Here is a 16,515-nt window from a genome sequence, read left to right as displayed (position 1 = left end):
CGTGACTGGATAATTAAATTGTTACATTTAAGTCAAAACGAAACGAAATCACATTCACAACATATTTCTGTTAGGCCTACATTATACAAACTGATAGAAGTTAAAATTTTAGCAAGAAATTGCTCGCTTGACTGTTGCAATACATCAGTTGCAACAGTAGCTCTACTGAAAAATGATCCAATTTTAAAATTGTTTGCAAGATGAGTCGCGCTCGTTTGTTCGCATAGGCCTACTGGTCGTGTACACTCAATTCGACAGCTGACTCCACCTCAGGAAAGCAGCGTCTGATTATTTTAATAGTGATGTAATAATCTATATTATTGCGTTTTATAACATTGTGATGATTGGATTTACCGTTCAGTAAATTTATCGGAAACGATTCGTCCAACGGCTAGTTAGAAAGCCATTTAATTTTAAAATGCTGTGGGACAATAAGGTGACCAGATATTCGAATGCCGGTTAATCAAGAGATGGGTAATTAATCGAGGAAGCACTGTATACATAAGCTCGTGTGCAGACAGACACATAAAAAGCATTTTTTACAAGCTCTTCTAGAGTTCTTGCAAACTTCTGAACCTTGCTTTTTTGCCAGAGATTTTGTTGTCTGATCACAAGTCAGTAGAAGTCAACTTGCCTTATGGTGAACTCGTATTAATTGGAAACATGTTTATTCAAATTCTTATTGTAATTCTCTATTATTGTAATCTGCTTTGACAAAGTTCACTCGCATGGGGTTGCGAAACGTTGCTTTCATTAAAGAATTCAAACGCCAGTTGAGCACCTTTTGTTGTAGAAGGTATGCCTGGTGACGTGAGTATGTTTATGCTTAGTAAAGGTTTCAACAACTGAACTCGGTACTAAGTTGTAACCTACTCACATGCATACCAGTGGGCAAAAACATCAGTTTTTAGGAATCAATTTAAAATATTTGTTGTTGCAGATTTTATAATCCATGGCTGTGACTTTTGCATTGAATTTCAATGGCATTGACTGTTATCTTAGAATTTCTTGGAGGTGCTGAGTTTTTATTTGGTCATGTAAAGCATCACACTGTTTCAATTGAAAAAGGAGAAAATAAGCTCAACATTAGTCAGTTGCTGATGTGGATTAAGGAGAATCTTTTGCAAGAAAGACCTGAATTATTTATGCAAGGTTGCACTGTTCGACCTGGTATATTGGTACTAGTCAACGATGTAGACTGGTCACTTCTGGGAGAACTAACTTATGAGATTGAAGAAAATGACCGGATAACTTTTATTTCAACGTTGCATGGTGGATGATTTGCACTGTGTCTACATTAATGCTAATGTCCATGAGTACCATTGCAAACCAATTTTCGTATTGAACGTTTGTATTCGCAATTTCGTGGTTGTAAATTGTGTTGCACTTTTCTATACATGTTCTTTGTTTTGTGGTGCTTTTAATAGTGAATTGACTGATGAGCATCAATTTCAGATACTCATAATTGCTGATACAGTGAACCACAATATGGGATATACAAAATTGAGAAAGACTCAGTCTCGCAGACTTTGTCTGACAAGCTAACACATCCTACTAAATTAAAATTTTTGAAAAGAAATCAATCTGCTTTTGGTTTACCAGTATATGAACGTACTAAAATTTCTTGCAACCATTCTTTTGTTTCGATCAAACAACCAAAAAGTTGATCCTTTTGCTATTGGTTTTTTTTACTTCATGCAATTCAAATTAATGAGAATAGCAAAAATGGCCATTATTTGTGCACAATATTGAAAATGTAACAATGATGCAAGCATACATTCTCATTGCACAGCATGCAAGTTACTTCCAACTAATAGTATACTTGTTACATTTCTTGCAGTCAAGCATCAAACTTCAATGCGATTATAATAATTCTGTGTATGATCTAAGTAATTTTAACTGCTTGTGCTGCATTTGAATATCACAAGGTTATTTAAAAATGGATCTTCCACAGCCTCCAGAAGGTAAGGCTTTTATAAAAAGATTTTTTACAATTCTTTTGTTGTACAGTAACATAAGTGACCCAAACGCAATCAGAAAACTGTTGTTTTTGTAGAACCAGAAGTTAAAAATATTATTGACAAGTTGGCTAACTTCGTGGCACGAAATGGATTCGCCTTTGAAAAAATGACGAAGGACAAACAGAAGAATAATCCTAAATTTTCCTTTCTTTTTGGTGGACAACATTACAACTATTATCAATACAAACTATCAACAGAACAACAAAGTAATTGGTTATATAATATATACATATAACGTATTGTATAATTTGTAACAAGACAGCCATATGCAATATGCTTACAAGTTTCATTTCAAGTTGTTTCAGATTGAACAATTGTAATTTTTATTGGCTTGTGGGAGGAGCAAACTTGGCTCCACTGTTCAGCTTATTCTTTCACTAGAGGGTATCTCCACCCTCCGGTTGGCTAATTTCCTCTGCAAAAAAATTATTGTCTTCTTGCATTGCATTAGTAAAATTCGATTCGTGTAATGTTATTTGTTTTCATTGAATTAGCTGTTTGCCATTACTTCACGTTTATTGTATCTTCACCCATGGGATGCATAGCGTCTTTGTTACATCCCATTGATTAAAGTACTAATGCTAGTCCACTGTCATATGATGGCACTGTATTGGCCTTGTTAAAAAATCCTTTTACATGTTATAAAATTTCACTTAACTATGTACAGTAGTTAAAAAAAATTTGGTTACATATATAGTTCAAAAGAAGACTTTTTGTCATTTTAGAAATATTTTGACTGTTGAAATTGAAAAACCCATCCGGAGTAATCGTAAAAACTTGAATAAATGCTGGTTAATTTTAGTGCTGCTGCCACATTTTTTTCCTTCATTGCATAATTAGATTCAGGTAATGTTATTAAATAACGTTGTTTATACCGTTTACAACACCACCACAATTGCCACTTGCATTGTAACTCCTTATCTTTGGCAGCAAAGTGAGTCAGTCCATTACGTCCATTTAAACCAGGGATGTCCAACCTTTTATTATAGTGGGCCGCATTGTCACTTGAAATAATTGAATGGGCCGCAAAACCTATTAAATTTCAAGAAAAATGGGTACATGAAGTACATACTTTTGGAGTGAAAATGACTAGCGGGCCGCACAAAAATCTCAGGCGGGCCGCACAAAAATCTCAGGCGGGCCGCAGGTTGGACATCCCTGATTTAAACGATTTTCCGTGTCTTATGTCATGTGAAGATAATTGTATTGTCTCTGTTTAAATCCAGAACGAAAAGAATCTGTTATTTGATAACCATGCTAGTGCTACTGTTTTTTAGAATAATGTTGTTCCTGGCCGGTTTTCCAAAGCTACCTCTTTTAAAATTAAACTTGCCAACACAATTTGAAAGGCGAATGTCTTGCCATGTTAAAAATGTTTTACTTGTCGAATCTTATTAAACCTACATTGAGTAATGGTAAAAAGTTCAGCAAATATCAGGTTACTTTCAGCGCTGTAGCAGTACACATCGCATATATGTGCTTTTTTACGAAGTCTGCTCGAAAAAGGGAAGGGGCACAACATCGTTTTTTGCTCCTAGTCTGGCTTCCGGAAGATTAAAACGACGTTATAACCTGTCTTGTGTTGGGATGTAATTTCTGTGACAATTAGGTGTTTGTAGATGTTGCCTTTAAAAGGTCTTTCTGGTTTGTGTGTGATTGACAGGCTGACGGAATGACTGAATAAACCATACATGTATGAAGATGCATACAAATACATATATTACATACACGTTTATATTAAGATGCATATATTCTAAAAATCATATCACTTTCAAGTTTCAATATATTACAACGATCGCATCACTTTCAATCAGTCAGTTTGACTGAATGTACCCTGCTGTACTTAATTCAGATGCATGATTTTTGTTGCTAATTAACAATATTTTGTTATAGTTTTAAACCACCAACGGAATAGGATGAATGTATCACAGGTGGTGCAGGATGCAATGGTTCAACAATCATTGCAAAATGCACCATGGCAACAACCACAGGGAAACTTTCCTTCTTTTCCTCCTGGTCCTCCATCACAAATGCCACCCAATATGCCGCCTGGACCCCCGGTTAGTTACATTGGTAATTTTGGAATTATTTTTGTTTGCAGTACAGCTTGTTAATTCAGCATAACAAAATTTAAAGTTTAAGTTAATGGTCTTTTTTAGCTTTAATTTCATGACCTTCTGTGGTATCATTTTTAAACTGGACTTTGAAAACTGAATTTGTGTTTGCAGCCAATCCCACCGTGGCAACAACAGCAAATGGGTGCACCCTGGCAACAACCACCTCCAAACATGCCTCCTGGAAGACCACCTTCGATGCCTCCTGTAGGTCCACAGTCAGGAGGGATGCCTCCTGGTGCACCTCCTCCTGGCATGATGAGGGGTCCCCCACCAGGGCCTGGTGGGGCTATGGCAAATCCTCCGATGCAACCCCCAACTAGTATGCCTCCTCATTCATCTGGTCCTCCTCCTCCACTGAGGATGGTTCATGCAGAACCAGTTGGACTAATAAAGCTGGAGAGTGACTTAGAAAAAGAAGAGAATGACATTCAAAATAAAATTGCAGATAGCGAGAGGAATTTGAAGCAGCAGCACGAGGTGCCAACTTTTCTCTAAAATTAGTTAAACAACACTTGCAATTATTATAGCAAGCTCAACAAACTTTTTGGCTTCTGGTAAAGTGTTTTGCATAAATCTATATACAGTATCTGTACTTATATGACAATTTTTTGTCCTTGAAAATGTCATAGCGTAAAGTTTGCCTCATGAGAAAAGTATCTCAATTTTTGCTTCGCTTTTTAGGTGTTGATAATGCAGGAGAAAGAACAGATTCAAGTTGCTCTGCACAATGAACAAAGTCAGTGGTTGAAAAGGCTGGCTGAAAATAACAGCATTGTATTAGAAAGTTTTGATAAAGTTCTTCAACCCATTATTGACTCATGCACCAAGGATTCCATTGCAGTATGTTTTGTTTTATGTACCAAATAGTTGTTAATTTACTCATCTGAACTTTTTTTACTACCTGCTATACATTTTGTCTTGTCATTGTCTATATACAGAGTGGAAAATCATGGATTTTGCTAAATGCTGGGAATGAAAGAAGATGTTCAGTTCTTGCAAGACACCTTTTATGGAGGATCTCTGATGCTAAAAGAATGATGAAAGTAATCTTGTAAAATGAAGTAAAGTGTTATGCATCTCATTTTCTTACCAATGTTTAACAATAGGTAGAAGGATCAAGTGATGAAGAAATCAGAAAACTATTTGAAACTCAATTACATCTGATTTATCTCATTAACGATGTCCTGCATCATGCATCAAGGAAAAACCTAATGGAATTGTCAAAGGCTTTGGAAGATGTCATCGTATCTATATTCAGCATCACACAATCATGTTTGTTTCAACATACGTTTAGAACTCATATGAGTTGCATTGAACTTTAAATGAGCTGAAGTGTGTTCAGTTAAAAGTAAACTGATTTGAGTTGGTTTAAAACTGTATTATTTAGCAGTCTCACCTTTGCATTTTATCAGCTGCTTTTTTCTTTCTAAAGGGAAAAAATAGGATTACCAAAACTAGCTTCATGAAGTCTAATATTTCTTTACACTTAGGTTTTGTTACACTTAACTTCAAACAGGTGCTACAGATCAAAACCAACAAAGACTGAGCAAGCTTTTAGGTTTGTGGAGTCGTTTCAACTACTTCAGCGAGTCAACATCAAAGCAATTGTCAATGCCAGAACAATCTTTAGCTGACTATGAGGTTTGTGTTTTTATTCTTAACTTTGCACTTTTATGATATGGTAAGTCATATCTGTCCAATTATATCTGATATGATAATAAGCAGAATTTGCAACTTGACATTTAAAGTTGTAAATACTAGTTAACACTAATTGGTCAGTTTAAGTGAAATTATCCACAAGTAAGACTTCGTTTTTTGAGAATACATTAATTTCAACAATAGTTTTCATTTTTTTGATTGTTTTCGAAAATTATTTTAAAAAAGTTAAAAATGATAAAAACTTATTGCAAATGTTTGTAGGCAAGGCTTGAAAATGACTATAGCAACGAGGTTCAACGAATAAAATCATCATTCATATCCCAGTTCAAGCAATTTGAGCAGCAGCACAATGATTATGCCAATCATTTAAGACAACAGATCGAAATAAAACGGAAAGAGCTTGATGACCAAAAAAGAAAGACTCAGGTTTGTTAATGGTCACTAGTTATGATAGATAGATAATAGTTAATACATGATTCTTCGCAATCAATCCAGTTCATTGCAACACTTGTTTACAGGTGCCCCATAGAAGAGATTTTGAGGATAGGCCACACCAAGGTGATTTGTTTCAGACTTTCTTGAGGCTAATAAAGCAAAATGAATTTGACCTTGTTTTAGTTTCCTATTATAAAAATTCCTACTAAAAATGCCTGCAACATTATTATGCAGAAAGAGATAGACCTCCTCCACCAAGCAGGTCAATGGAGGATAAATGGCGAAACGATGATAATGAGTTTGCATCTAATGTCTACGTGGAAGATTATGACAGTCAAGGACCAAATGAAAGGTTTTTTACTCAAAGCATAGCAGAGATGATTTATTTCAAAATTCATGAAATTGGCGTTCATGTTCTTAGTAGTTACGATGATCGGCGGCCTGACCACGACTTTGGCCAACATCGTCCTCCTGACTGGAGGAATGAACCTCGGGGTGAAGAATCAAACTGGAGCCAGGAAAATTGGGATGATGACAGGCAACCCCCTCCAAATTGGAGTGGAAGACCAGATGGACCTCCATCACATCCTCCAGGTCCAGGTGCCGGATCTATGACTCAAGTACCTCCAGATGATGCAAGTCTGATCCCTAAAGTGCCCTACTACGAACTTCCAGCTGGGTTGATGGCTCCTTTAGTAAATGTATGGCAAATACTCAGCTTTTATACTTCTTTATGATTTATTAAATTGTTTGAATAATCATATTTTTTGTTACCAAGCTGTTGCTTTTTTATTTATAGCTAGAAGACATGGACTACAAGGAGTTAGATCCATCACTGATGCGGCTTCCACCACCTGTTCCTCCGAGTGAAAGGTTACTTGCTGCTGTTGAGGCCTTTTATGGTCCCCCGTCACACGAACGACCCCGAAATCCGTAAGTCTAGCGATACATTTTGTGATTAACATTCTAAAGATAAATGCTCAATAAATCAGTGACTTATTTTTAAAATACTGACAGCAATCTGATTCCTTTACAGAGAAGGTTGGGAGCACAACGGATTGTTTGAATTTTTTCGCGCTAAAGTACGTGCGAAGAGACGCGCTCAGCAAGGCCGTAAGGACTCATCACGATCGCGGTCAAGGTATACATTGGTTGTAGGCTTTAGTCTTAGTAGAAATGCTACTATGTTGCAATCTAATTTTTGCTCTTCATATCAATTGGTATCTGGGCCTTGTCCACAATTCTGACCTCAAAGTTGTCCAGTGTGCACCCTGTAATGGATTTATGTTTTCTTGTAGATCTGGCGATCGCCGTTCTTACTCCAGATCTCGTTCTAGGTCATCTTCGCGATCTTCCCGGTAAGTTTACGATGTCGTGCTTCATTTTTAAAGGCTTGTTTGTAATTATTTACCTATTTACCTATTATCTTTTACTGCAATTAGCTCATCAAGATCAAGAAGCCGTTCAAATTCCAGATCTCCTGGTCAACATACCACTCCATCGTAAGTCACAATGCTGTAGTTAAATAAAAATCCTAAACTATGCCTGTTATTGCAATATTAACTTTGATAAACGTTGTGAGTTTGAAAAGTATCTTAGCAAGCAATTTTACTTCGCATTCCCTTTAGAAATGCAATTTATTTTGTTGCTTAGGTTTGGACCAGCTTATTATCAGCAAAACGCAAACGAAGGTGGTCGGCTCAGTGATGACAACCGAGGAGCGCAAATGATGAAGAAGATGGGATGGGGAGGAGCAGGTCTGGGCTCATTGGAACAAGGACGTCAGGTGAAATTATTTCCCGCTGACGTTTCAATCACAGGCACTGAGCAAGGTCTACAAAACAGAAATAAATTTAATAAAGATTTAGCACAAGACGCTTCTGGTTGTAAATTGTAGGACCCAGTAGAAGCAGGAGACGTACGCGACAAGTACGATCAGTTCAAAGGGCTCGGGATGGATATGAACGATCCTTATGATAACTACAGGAAGACCAGAAGCTATGGTTACGGGCCAAGAATGAGAGGTACCATTGCAAAATATTTATGTCAACGAAATTTCTAAACACTCTTTTTGGAGTGCTGCGTTGTCGTGGCAGAGGTCTTGGCGACCTTTTAAGCTATGTTCGGGGAAAATTTGTTTCCAAAGTGATACCACATTGCCACACTTAATGCTGAGCATACATGTAGTACAAAACAAACGAACGGTGAAGCCCTCTTGCAGCTATACCTAAACACAGTGTCGGATACAGCCTGTTTTTCATAGTGGCAATGTACTTGCAGTTCATTATTAAATACTACATTCTATACAGTATTTTAAAATTTTGAGATGGCTTCATGTTCGAAACACGAAATGTAAAATAGTTGTTTTATCGCTTAAATACACAAATTCGATCATCCGGTTATTTGGTTTATCCTCCAAATTTCAGTAAAATATTATCCCATCTAGACTAGGGTTACCATATTTTCGTGGCCTAAAATCCGGACACTCTTTAGTGCCCACTAGCGGTTTTTAAAAATGAGGTATGAACACATTGTCTGTCAATATGACGTCACAGTAGCAATGCTTTGCCTATCCATTGTATACCGGAGTGAATTTTTGAACATAGTGTCGTGAATTCACTAGGCTATTGGGCTATTTCTGATTTGACCTCTGGTGATCTCTAGGCTAGGGTCTAGGTCAGACACGTCGCGTGCCACGTGTTGAACACCCCTGATTTACAGGATTATTCCTGCAATTCTAATTCCCCCAAAACGCCCATCATAAAATTCCGGACATTTGAGCATTTTTTAAAATTCCTCCCGGACGCAAAATTTAACCCTACATTCCGGACATGTCCGGAATTTTCCGGACGGTATGGCAACCCTAATTCTAGACTGAATAAACGAGGAAGCACTGTATGTAACGTGTTTAACTTTTTATGCAGGAAAAGATTAATTTCATTTTCGCCGGTAACCCATGTTTATCATAACCTACGACTGGATGGAAGTTTGGCAATATTCCTTGGAGTTCGGCCGCAAGCAAACCCATGCTTGTAAAAAAAAGTTTGCAGAGACTGTGATAATCAAAATTGCTACTGCCATGTGTTGTAAATTATGAGTATGTATTGCGTACGTTTTGGTTCACATGTTGGCGTAGCACTAGATGCATTTCACTTATCAGTCATCTTGACACTTTTTATTTCGAGCCTTCATGTTTTTTCAATAAAGGTTTTGAAACATCAGATCATATGCAACTGGTATGTTAGTATTACTGAGAGATTATATTTCGCACAAACTGATGAGTTTGATTAAACTTTGATAAGCTTAATTAAATTCTAAGCCACCGTTAGGTCCCCCAGCCCATAGGTTAGATCCAACGCCTCTTACGGCGTAGCGTTCTTCTTAGTGCCACTCTTATATGTTTGCGCACGTAAAGTCAATCCGGACCACCCGGTCCGCTAGGCACACGCCTGATAGGCGGAATCATTGAAGGGCGATTTTGTTGCGCGTTGTTGAATGCAAATAAACAAAGTGTGAAGCCAAATCAATTTCCACCTAGAATTTAGGCTAACCCAGGGTGGTCTAGGACTCCGAGCATGAAAGACCACATTGTGGGCCACAACTAGGGGAGTAACTCCAGCGTTAGCAAAAGACTGAGCTTACTGTTATATCCGACGAGCTGCATGCCAGGGTTTGGACCACCATAGGCCAACCTAAACATGCGACCTGCAACTTTTAAACCCGTCGTTTGCTAGGGTAATTCCCGCACTGAAAAACAACACCAGCTCAACTGACCTCATCATTGGTCTAACACACATTTTTAACCATTACACAAAACGTCCAACAAAACGCAAAATTTCAGCATACACGGCGCCGTAATTCGTATTCGAAACTTGAAACCCATTGACGCTTCTGTTGTAATGCCAAGGGCATTAAGGATTTTTGCTCCTGTTCAGTGGTCCTGGGAAACAGCTATAAGCGCAAACAAAAAAAATATTATGCGATAAATATTGTACAGGTATAATGGCATATTCGACAACCACGTTTCTGCACCCAGGCATAATTCGCGTATAAGTGCTATTGTATTTCCTGTTAGTTGGCCACGTGGCCGATCGATGAAGACACATGGTTAGACAAGATAAGAAAGGTATATAAAGTTAGCCTAACTACGGACAGTCATATTTCAACATCACAGTCATAAAGTGATTTGAGTCAAATCGTTTAGAACATTTGACTCGAGACTCGTCAGGCCGAGTCAATGGAAATTTGCACAAGTTGAGTCAATGGAAGTTACTATACTATAGCTTCAGTGACTTCACTCATCGCTTTTGTGACTTTTCTAAATTTTTTGCAGTTGTTCGGTAAAATCTGCTTCAAATTCCGCTGTCAATCTTTTCTAGGCCATTACTTCTTAAATGCTAATTAAATATCTGCTATTATCCGTTAAAAGGTATTGTTTTTGTTAAACAAATTTTGGCAAAGTAACTTTACTTTCCAAGAACTGGTTTCTCAAATTTTATAGGTTATAAACCTACAAACAAGGTTTTTTACGTTTTGGGAACTTATAAAATCAAAGACCCCTCTACTAACTTAGTTTGGCAAATTTCCGCCCGCAGAAGATGATAATTCTGTTCAACCTATATTCTTTCCTTTTCCCGTATTCTTGTCTACATAGCAGCCAGCTGGAAGCGTGTTGGCCATTTGTTTCGCCTCCGTTCAGAACATCCGACACGAGTCCTCTTCCAATGTAGCCTGAAAGAAGAAGGCTATAGAAACACCCACGACACGGAGTGCTCCCCGTTCCCGGTGGATGGGCACAGTGCTAAAGATTGATACGCCTTTAATACCCCCGTACATGAAGCCAGAAACATTGCCTAAGATAGTTCCGACTGTATATACTGGGCGATTGCTTCTCTGATTGGCTCCATGCAGGCAAGCTTCACAGGTCACAAGCAACAGAAATAATAAGTTGTGGTGATGAATTACATACGTTTGTATGCACAGAAAATGGTAGCCATTAATTTGGAGTAAGTTGGTTTATTGTGGGCTACTTAATGCGAGCTGAAAGCACGTATGTCCTGGGAGATAGCGCCAATGTCGAAGATTTAAGTTAACTTAAAATATATTCAAATTTCAGCCAAGTTTTCAATATTGACGTCAAGAAGTAAGCAAAGTTGGCCACGCCAGGAAATACGTTATGAATGAAGTGCATTGCTCATCTTTTGAAATACACGAACAACCTCAAGAACAGCAAAGCAGATTGCAACTTATGTACGAACAGGATGATTATTAGCTAATGATTTTTTCCGGGTCATTTACACATTTGTGTTTCCGCTCGGCAGACAAGATTTCGGAAAATTCAGTTAGATTTTTTTTGTTTTGTTATTAACTATATTCCTATAGCTAGAAAGTTATGCCTTAACTTTATAACGCGAACATTAGTCTCGAAACAACCGTAACGTTGCTATGAGTTCTATGGTAAAGTCGTGGTAAAACTTGATCATATGAAAATTATTGGCTAATTGATAGAAGTTTTAAAACTGTTATTGTTAATATGACACGTTAATTCTAATTTGAAACCAGGAATGAACTGTTTTTAAAATGCATTAAACTCGTACCAAATTGCTCAATTTTAGTGTAACGCAAAAGTGTTTATAGCTTTGAAGCGCAGCTTAATAAATCCTTGACATAGACATAAAGATTTATACGTTTTGCGTTTATGTAAAGTGTCTAAATCTAATAAAATCAACTTAGGATAAATAACAATGTAACCTACTTCATTTCTTTCTTTTACAATTTAATGGGGGCGATAAAGCAAGCAACTGCGGGGAAATAGTTGGGACAGTGTTGCGGTGATTCCCCTCGGGATTTTGAATGTGGTTCCATCTGGTTCTATCCGGTTTAGTTTGCGCGCTATTTTGACAACGGTTTGCTAATGTGCGTTTCGGTTCCTGCTTTTATTGGTTTGTTTAATATTTTCAGTTCCTCTTCTTTTGGATCAATACGTGGTGTGTTGTTTCCTTCCTTGGTGGCTCCATGTAGACTTTGTGTTTGCAATCCAATGATATGTATATGATCTATAAGAATTTTTGTATGTTTGCTGATTGGCATTATTACGTAAGCGTGAGAAGTACATAAGCTGGCCCTTTGTCATAATTTTTGCTTATTTTAGTATAACCCATTTCTACAAAATTAGTTATGATATTTTTATAGTATTACCATAAAGTCATAAACCAATGTGCAAATGCGTTACGGGTGTTTGTAAAACGTCTGTTGAACGATATTAACGATAGCCTTTGTCAACACTTCTTTTTCTGCAGCTGAAAGTTAAAAGTGAGGTTGTTGTTTGCCGGATCAAACGATGCCAAAGATCATAATTCAGGAACTTGCGCATATATGTTGTTTGTTGCTAACCAGCACAGTAAATAACTACCTACAGCGACACGCTGCAAATGCGGAACCGTACATGATTGTCGATGTACCAGAGAAGTTTCCATCTTGCAACGAGCAGTATTGTCATCACATCTTTCAAAAATTATCATTGGTGTGCATTCTTGCTGTACAAACTCGGGCTAATCAACAACGCCCTTCCTTAATGCTATGGCCTAAAGAAACTGGGCTCTTGCCCAGGGTGGGGTTTCTTTTACGGTGGGTTTCTTTTCCCATCCACTGACATACAACAATGAAGCAATTTTCATTCATCAGTTGCTTGAACACACCACCTGCTCGTCTGCTTAATTATCACTTTTTCAACTTATGTTTTATGGGTTTAACTAATTATAGGTTTAGTGGCCGTATTAGTTGCTACCAGCAAATATCAACGTTATTTCTCTTGAGCACGTTGTAAGCGTTTTCGGCTTAGTGACTTTTTCCTGTTCATTGCCGCGTGTTAGTAACAACGGGCTTGATGATTTTTCGTCCCCGCCGCGCTTTTGGCGAAAAATAAAATGATTGGTTGATTGATTGATTGAACCGAAATTAAATGTGTTGCATTACTGTGTATTAACGATATGGCTAACGCCAAAGATAAGCATTGAGCGGAAACAAAGTAAATAGTTTGAACAGCAACAGCTGTCCAACCAGATATTTATTCTTGTCTCTGCTGACATTATTTTAATCTTTGCAGCAAACAGTGGAATGTTGCAATGCTTGTTGCAAACATTTTACATCAAAGTTTTACCTGTAATTTTCCATTTGAGGAAGTATAATGACAATATAATCTCTTAGTGCTCAATTTGTTTTTGTGCGACGTTATGTAACCCTGTTGAATAAATATTGGCAAATACATTTATGTATTTAATCTGGTGAGCAATTTTTCACAAACCTTTCTCGTATTTAATGTGTCGAACTCGACTTTGGACTCGAAAGCACAACGCGAAAATAAATTACTTATCGATCTCAATACTTTATTTTACCTAACCTTTACCTTATACCTTAATTTCAAACTTGGAATAATATAACCCAAGAGCCTATACACTATATTCTGTTGTCTGGTGTGTTTATTACAAATTTTCTGTTTTCTGTAAATAACCCAATACCATTTTCTAAAGGCTATAAAAGTTCTGGTTATAATTAAAGTTATTCCAAGTACAGTACAGTCATTTACGCAAATGACATAATGTTAGCATAACATTTTGTAAAATTTCGTTCATGTACACAGACTTAACTGATGTACATTTTCTTTCCTAAGTATAACGTCCTAAGAGTCTTTTCTTTCCTAAGATGTCTTAAATGACCCTGTTCCAGAGGTTATATAAGTAACTTACTTTGCTATAATTGCAACATTAGATCAATGCTTCCTTAACATAAGCAACAACATGGCAAAAAGTCTTACGGACACGACACGGAAGATGAACAAAAGCTTTTTCTGAAATCACGGAACAATTTTATCAAATGTTGCTTTTACCGTAAAGGGTTGCTAACTGCGTCGACATAGTCGATACAGTGATCAACCGAATAACTAAACGTCAGTACTTTTACAGCGAGAAAAACACATTGAATACATGCACTCCAAAACTTCCCCTTATTTCACTTATTTGGCATTTCCCTAATTTTACAAAATACCTTTAAATATAATGCGTTAACATACATAAAAAGCGACGAGTTTATGTACAAGTAATACGAGCAATTAATGCATTGCGATCCATCTATATCGCAACGTTATATCGATACGAAAGCATGTCGTCTTATTTCCTGTTCAGACGTATCTAAAATGTATTCAATCCTTCAAGACGTGTTTTTCAATGAACAAAAGGTTCAGGTAATTTTATTCGAGACAATATGCATCGAAATAAGTTTCAAAGCAGAGAAGCTTATTTTATACAGTAAGTTTTATTTGAAATTTTTTTCTATTTATTTCCTCCACTATTGTTGACTGAAGATGCGCAGAAGAATCGAACGAAAATTAATCAGGTTTGTCACACTCATTTTGAAGCACTTATTCTTATGGGCAAGTATAGAGCTGTATGCTTGAAGTTTGAAACACTACATTTAAAGCCGATATACAAATAGAGTGCAAACCGTTTACTCTAGTCTTTGTTGTATTGCTCTTTACGAAGGCCTATATGTCGCAATTTTTGCCGTTTCACTTTCACCATATCATGCTTTTACATAAGGAAGCATCATCTGGAAAAGTTCCAATAACACGTCCAAAAAGCTTGTGTGAAAATTTGATCAAGACGTAATTGTAGTCGCAATGATTGCGAAAGGATTTTTCATTAAGTAACCAGTTTCACATTTCACCACAAAAAGAATATAAAGCTTACAATGCGTGAAGTATAATACTACAATAATACAGACAATACTACAGGGAATTTTCAGGAACAATTGGTTTGTAAAGAAGGTTTCCTTATTACGCTTCTAAACGAAAAAGGATACTGCTTACACTTTAATCAGTCTGAAGTTCTGAACCTTTAGTCGACTATTTTATCGAACGCCTTAATGTACATCTTACTTCCTATATGTTGCTTTATATCTATTTGTTTTCAGTTGAAGCCCGTTTATATTTGAACGTAAGTTTTTTTTTATGCAAAAGGGCTGAGATACCTCTGTTGGCGCCTAGACGCCAACTAAATCAATGACTCATCCATCGTTTTACATGATTCATACGGGTTTTTACCTGTGGGTCTTACGAAATAGACATGTCACGTTTTTGTAGAAATAGCCCAAGTTTCTAAACAATGAATCGTGAGGTGTCGCGTCATCTTGTCTGTTGTCGTTTTTTGTGCAACGTATTTTTTCGCCTACAATTTAATCTTGCGCACAAGATTGAACAAATTTATTATGATTTTTAGCTGTTTTGGCTCCTAGCGGCTGAGTTATTGCTTCCAACGGTTTAAACAAATATACATATATTATCGACAACAATGCGGAAAACCGGTCGAGCCAAAATTAAAACTTGTAGTTAGCAGATTGTATATGTGTTTACTGTTTGTGTCTATATATGTGACTGTCTGTCTGTTCTTTCTAGCAAGAGCTGCTAATTTCCCTATGACACTGTAGCACCGCAAAGATAACAATGTCTGTAACCAATTTAGTTTTTAAACTAACAATTTTTCTGCCATGTAGCTCCGAACCATGGATTATTGTTGGATTACGCAAAGGGATATTCATTTCGTTGTTGTTAACGACCTTGTTGGTTTGAGTAAACCAGTTTGCAAAGATTTGCGACATCTGTGTTTTAATGACAGACTTGTCTGTCTGGACTTCTATCAAAAGTATTGGTAGAAAATTACTTAGTTCTTATGCAAAGACGGAACTATGCAGTTGAATAAAGAACCATGTGTAACAACAGAAAGTAGTATATTTGTTTTGTAGCGAAAGTGAAAGTGTGAAAAGATGTTGTCTAAGTAAAAAAAGCTATGCTATAGGTTCTATTTCTATAGGGAAAAACCTTGTTACGACATGATGGACGTGTTACATGAAATATTCAATTTATTGCATAACCGGTACTTAACAACACAGTACCAGTGTTGTGGTGATATTGTTTGAAATACAATTTACGCGTTTAGCTGCCTGTATAACGAAAGTATTTCGTTTATAAAAGTGAGTGCAGACAAAATGTGAGAGTTGAATCCGGCCTCATTTTGAGAAATCGACAGCTGGTTGTCAGAACTAAACCAAGCTTTAGGCCCGTGCGGACATTTTTCTAAACTTGTTTGTAGGTTACAAAAAGGAATTTGTATGATATGAAAATGTCTTTGTTTAGGTGGCTCTTTTTCTTTGAAAAATAATGGTTGAGAAAATTATGATTTTATCGTGAAATAAAGAGAGTGAGTATTTCTGTTGATGAGTTAATGTTAATG

The 16,515-nt window shown here is 36.8% G+C and overlaps 1 protein-coding gene and 1 long non-coding RNA gene across 4 annotated transcripts; both read left to right on the top strand.

The window, feature by feature from the left end:
• The first annotated feature begins 1,275 nt into the window (after positions 1–1,275).
• Positions 1,276–9,453, top strand: LOC143459680 (calcium homeostasis endoplasmic reticulum protein-like). 3 transcript variants are annotated; one of them, XM_076956910.1, is made up of 19 exons: positions 1,276–1,964; positions 2,057–2,227; positions 3,915–4,081; positions 4,250–4,615; positions 4,820–4,978; positions 5,077–5,181; positions 5,245–5,410; positions 5,655–5,779; positions 6,059–6,223; positions 6,316–6,355; positions 6,467–6,584; positions 6,657–6,933; positions 7,032–7,165; positions 7,269–7,373; positions 7,531–7,590; positions 7,675–7,734; positions 7,886–8,018; positions 8,130–8,256; positions 9,157–9,453. In XM_076956910.1, the coding sequence occupies exons 1-19, from the start codon at positions 1,940–1,942 to the stop codon at positions 9,165–9,167; spliced, it is 2,514 nt and encodes an 837-aa protein (XP_076813025.1). In that variant the 5' UTR covers positions 1,276–1,939; the 3' UTR covers positions 9,168–9,453. The 3 variants fall into 3 exon arrangements, with proteins under 3 accessions (XP_076813025.1, XP_076813024.1, XP_076813026.1); XM_076956909.1 differs by having other exon boundaries at positions 6,654–6,933; XM_076956911.1 differs by having other exon boundaries at positions 6,654–6,933; positions 7,886–8,064.
• Positions 9,454–10,954: 1,501 nt separating this feature from the next.
• On the top strand, positions 10,955–13,498 carry LOC143459682 (uncharacterized). The gene is made up of 2 exons (XR_013117771.1): positions 10,955–11,482; positions 12,194–13,498. It is a non-coding gene; the product is annotated as an uncharacterized LOC143459682 (long non-coding RNA).
• The last annotated feature ends 3,017 nt before the right edge of the window (positions 13,499–16,515 follow it).

Source organism: Clavelina lepadiformis, chromosome 5, assembly GCF_947623445.1.
Source record: "Clavelina lepadiformis chromosome 5, kaClaLepa1.1, whole genome shotgun sequence".
Lineage (NCBI taxonomy): Eukaryota > Metazoa > Chordata > Ascidiacea > Aplousobranchia > Clavelinidae > Clavelina > Clavelina lepadiformis.
Note: the sequence above shows the minus strand (reverse complement) of the source record. Positions and strands in the feature narration are given on the sequence as shown.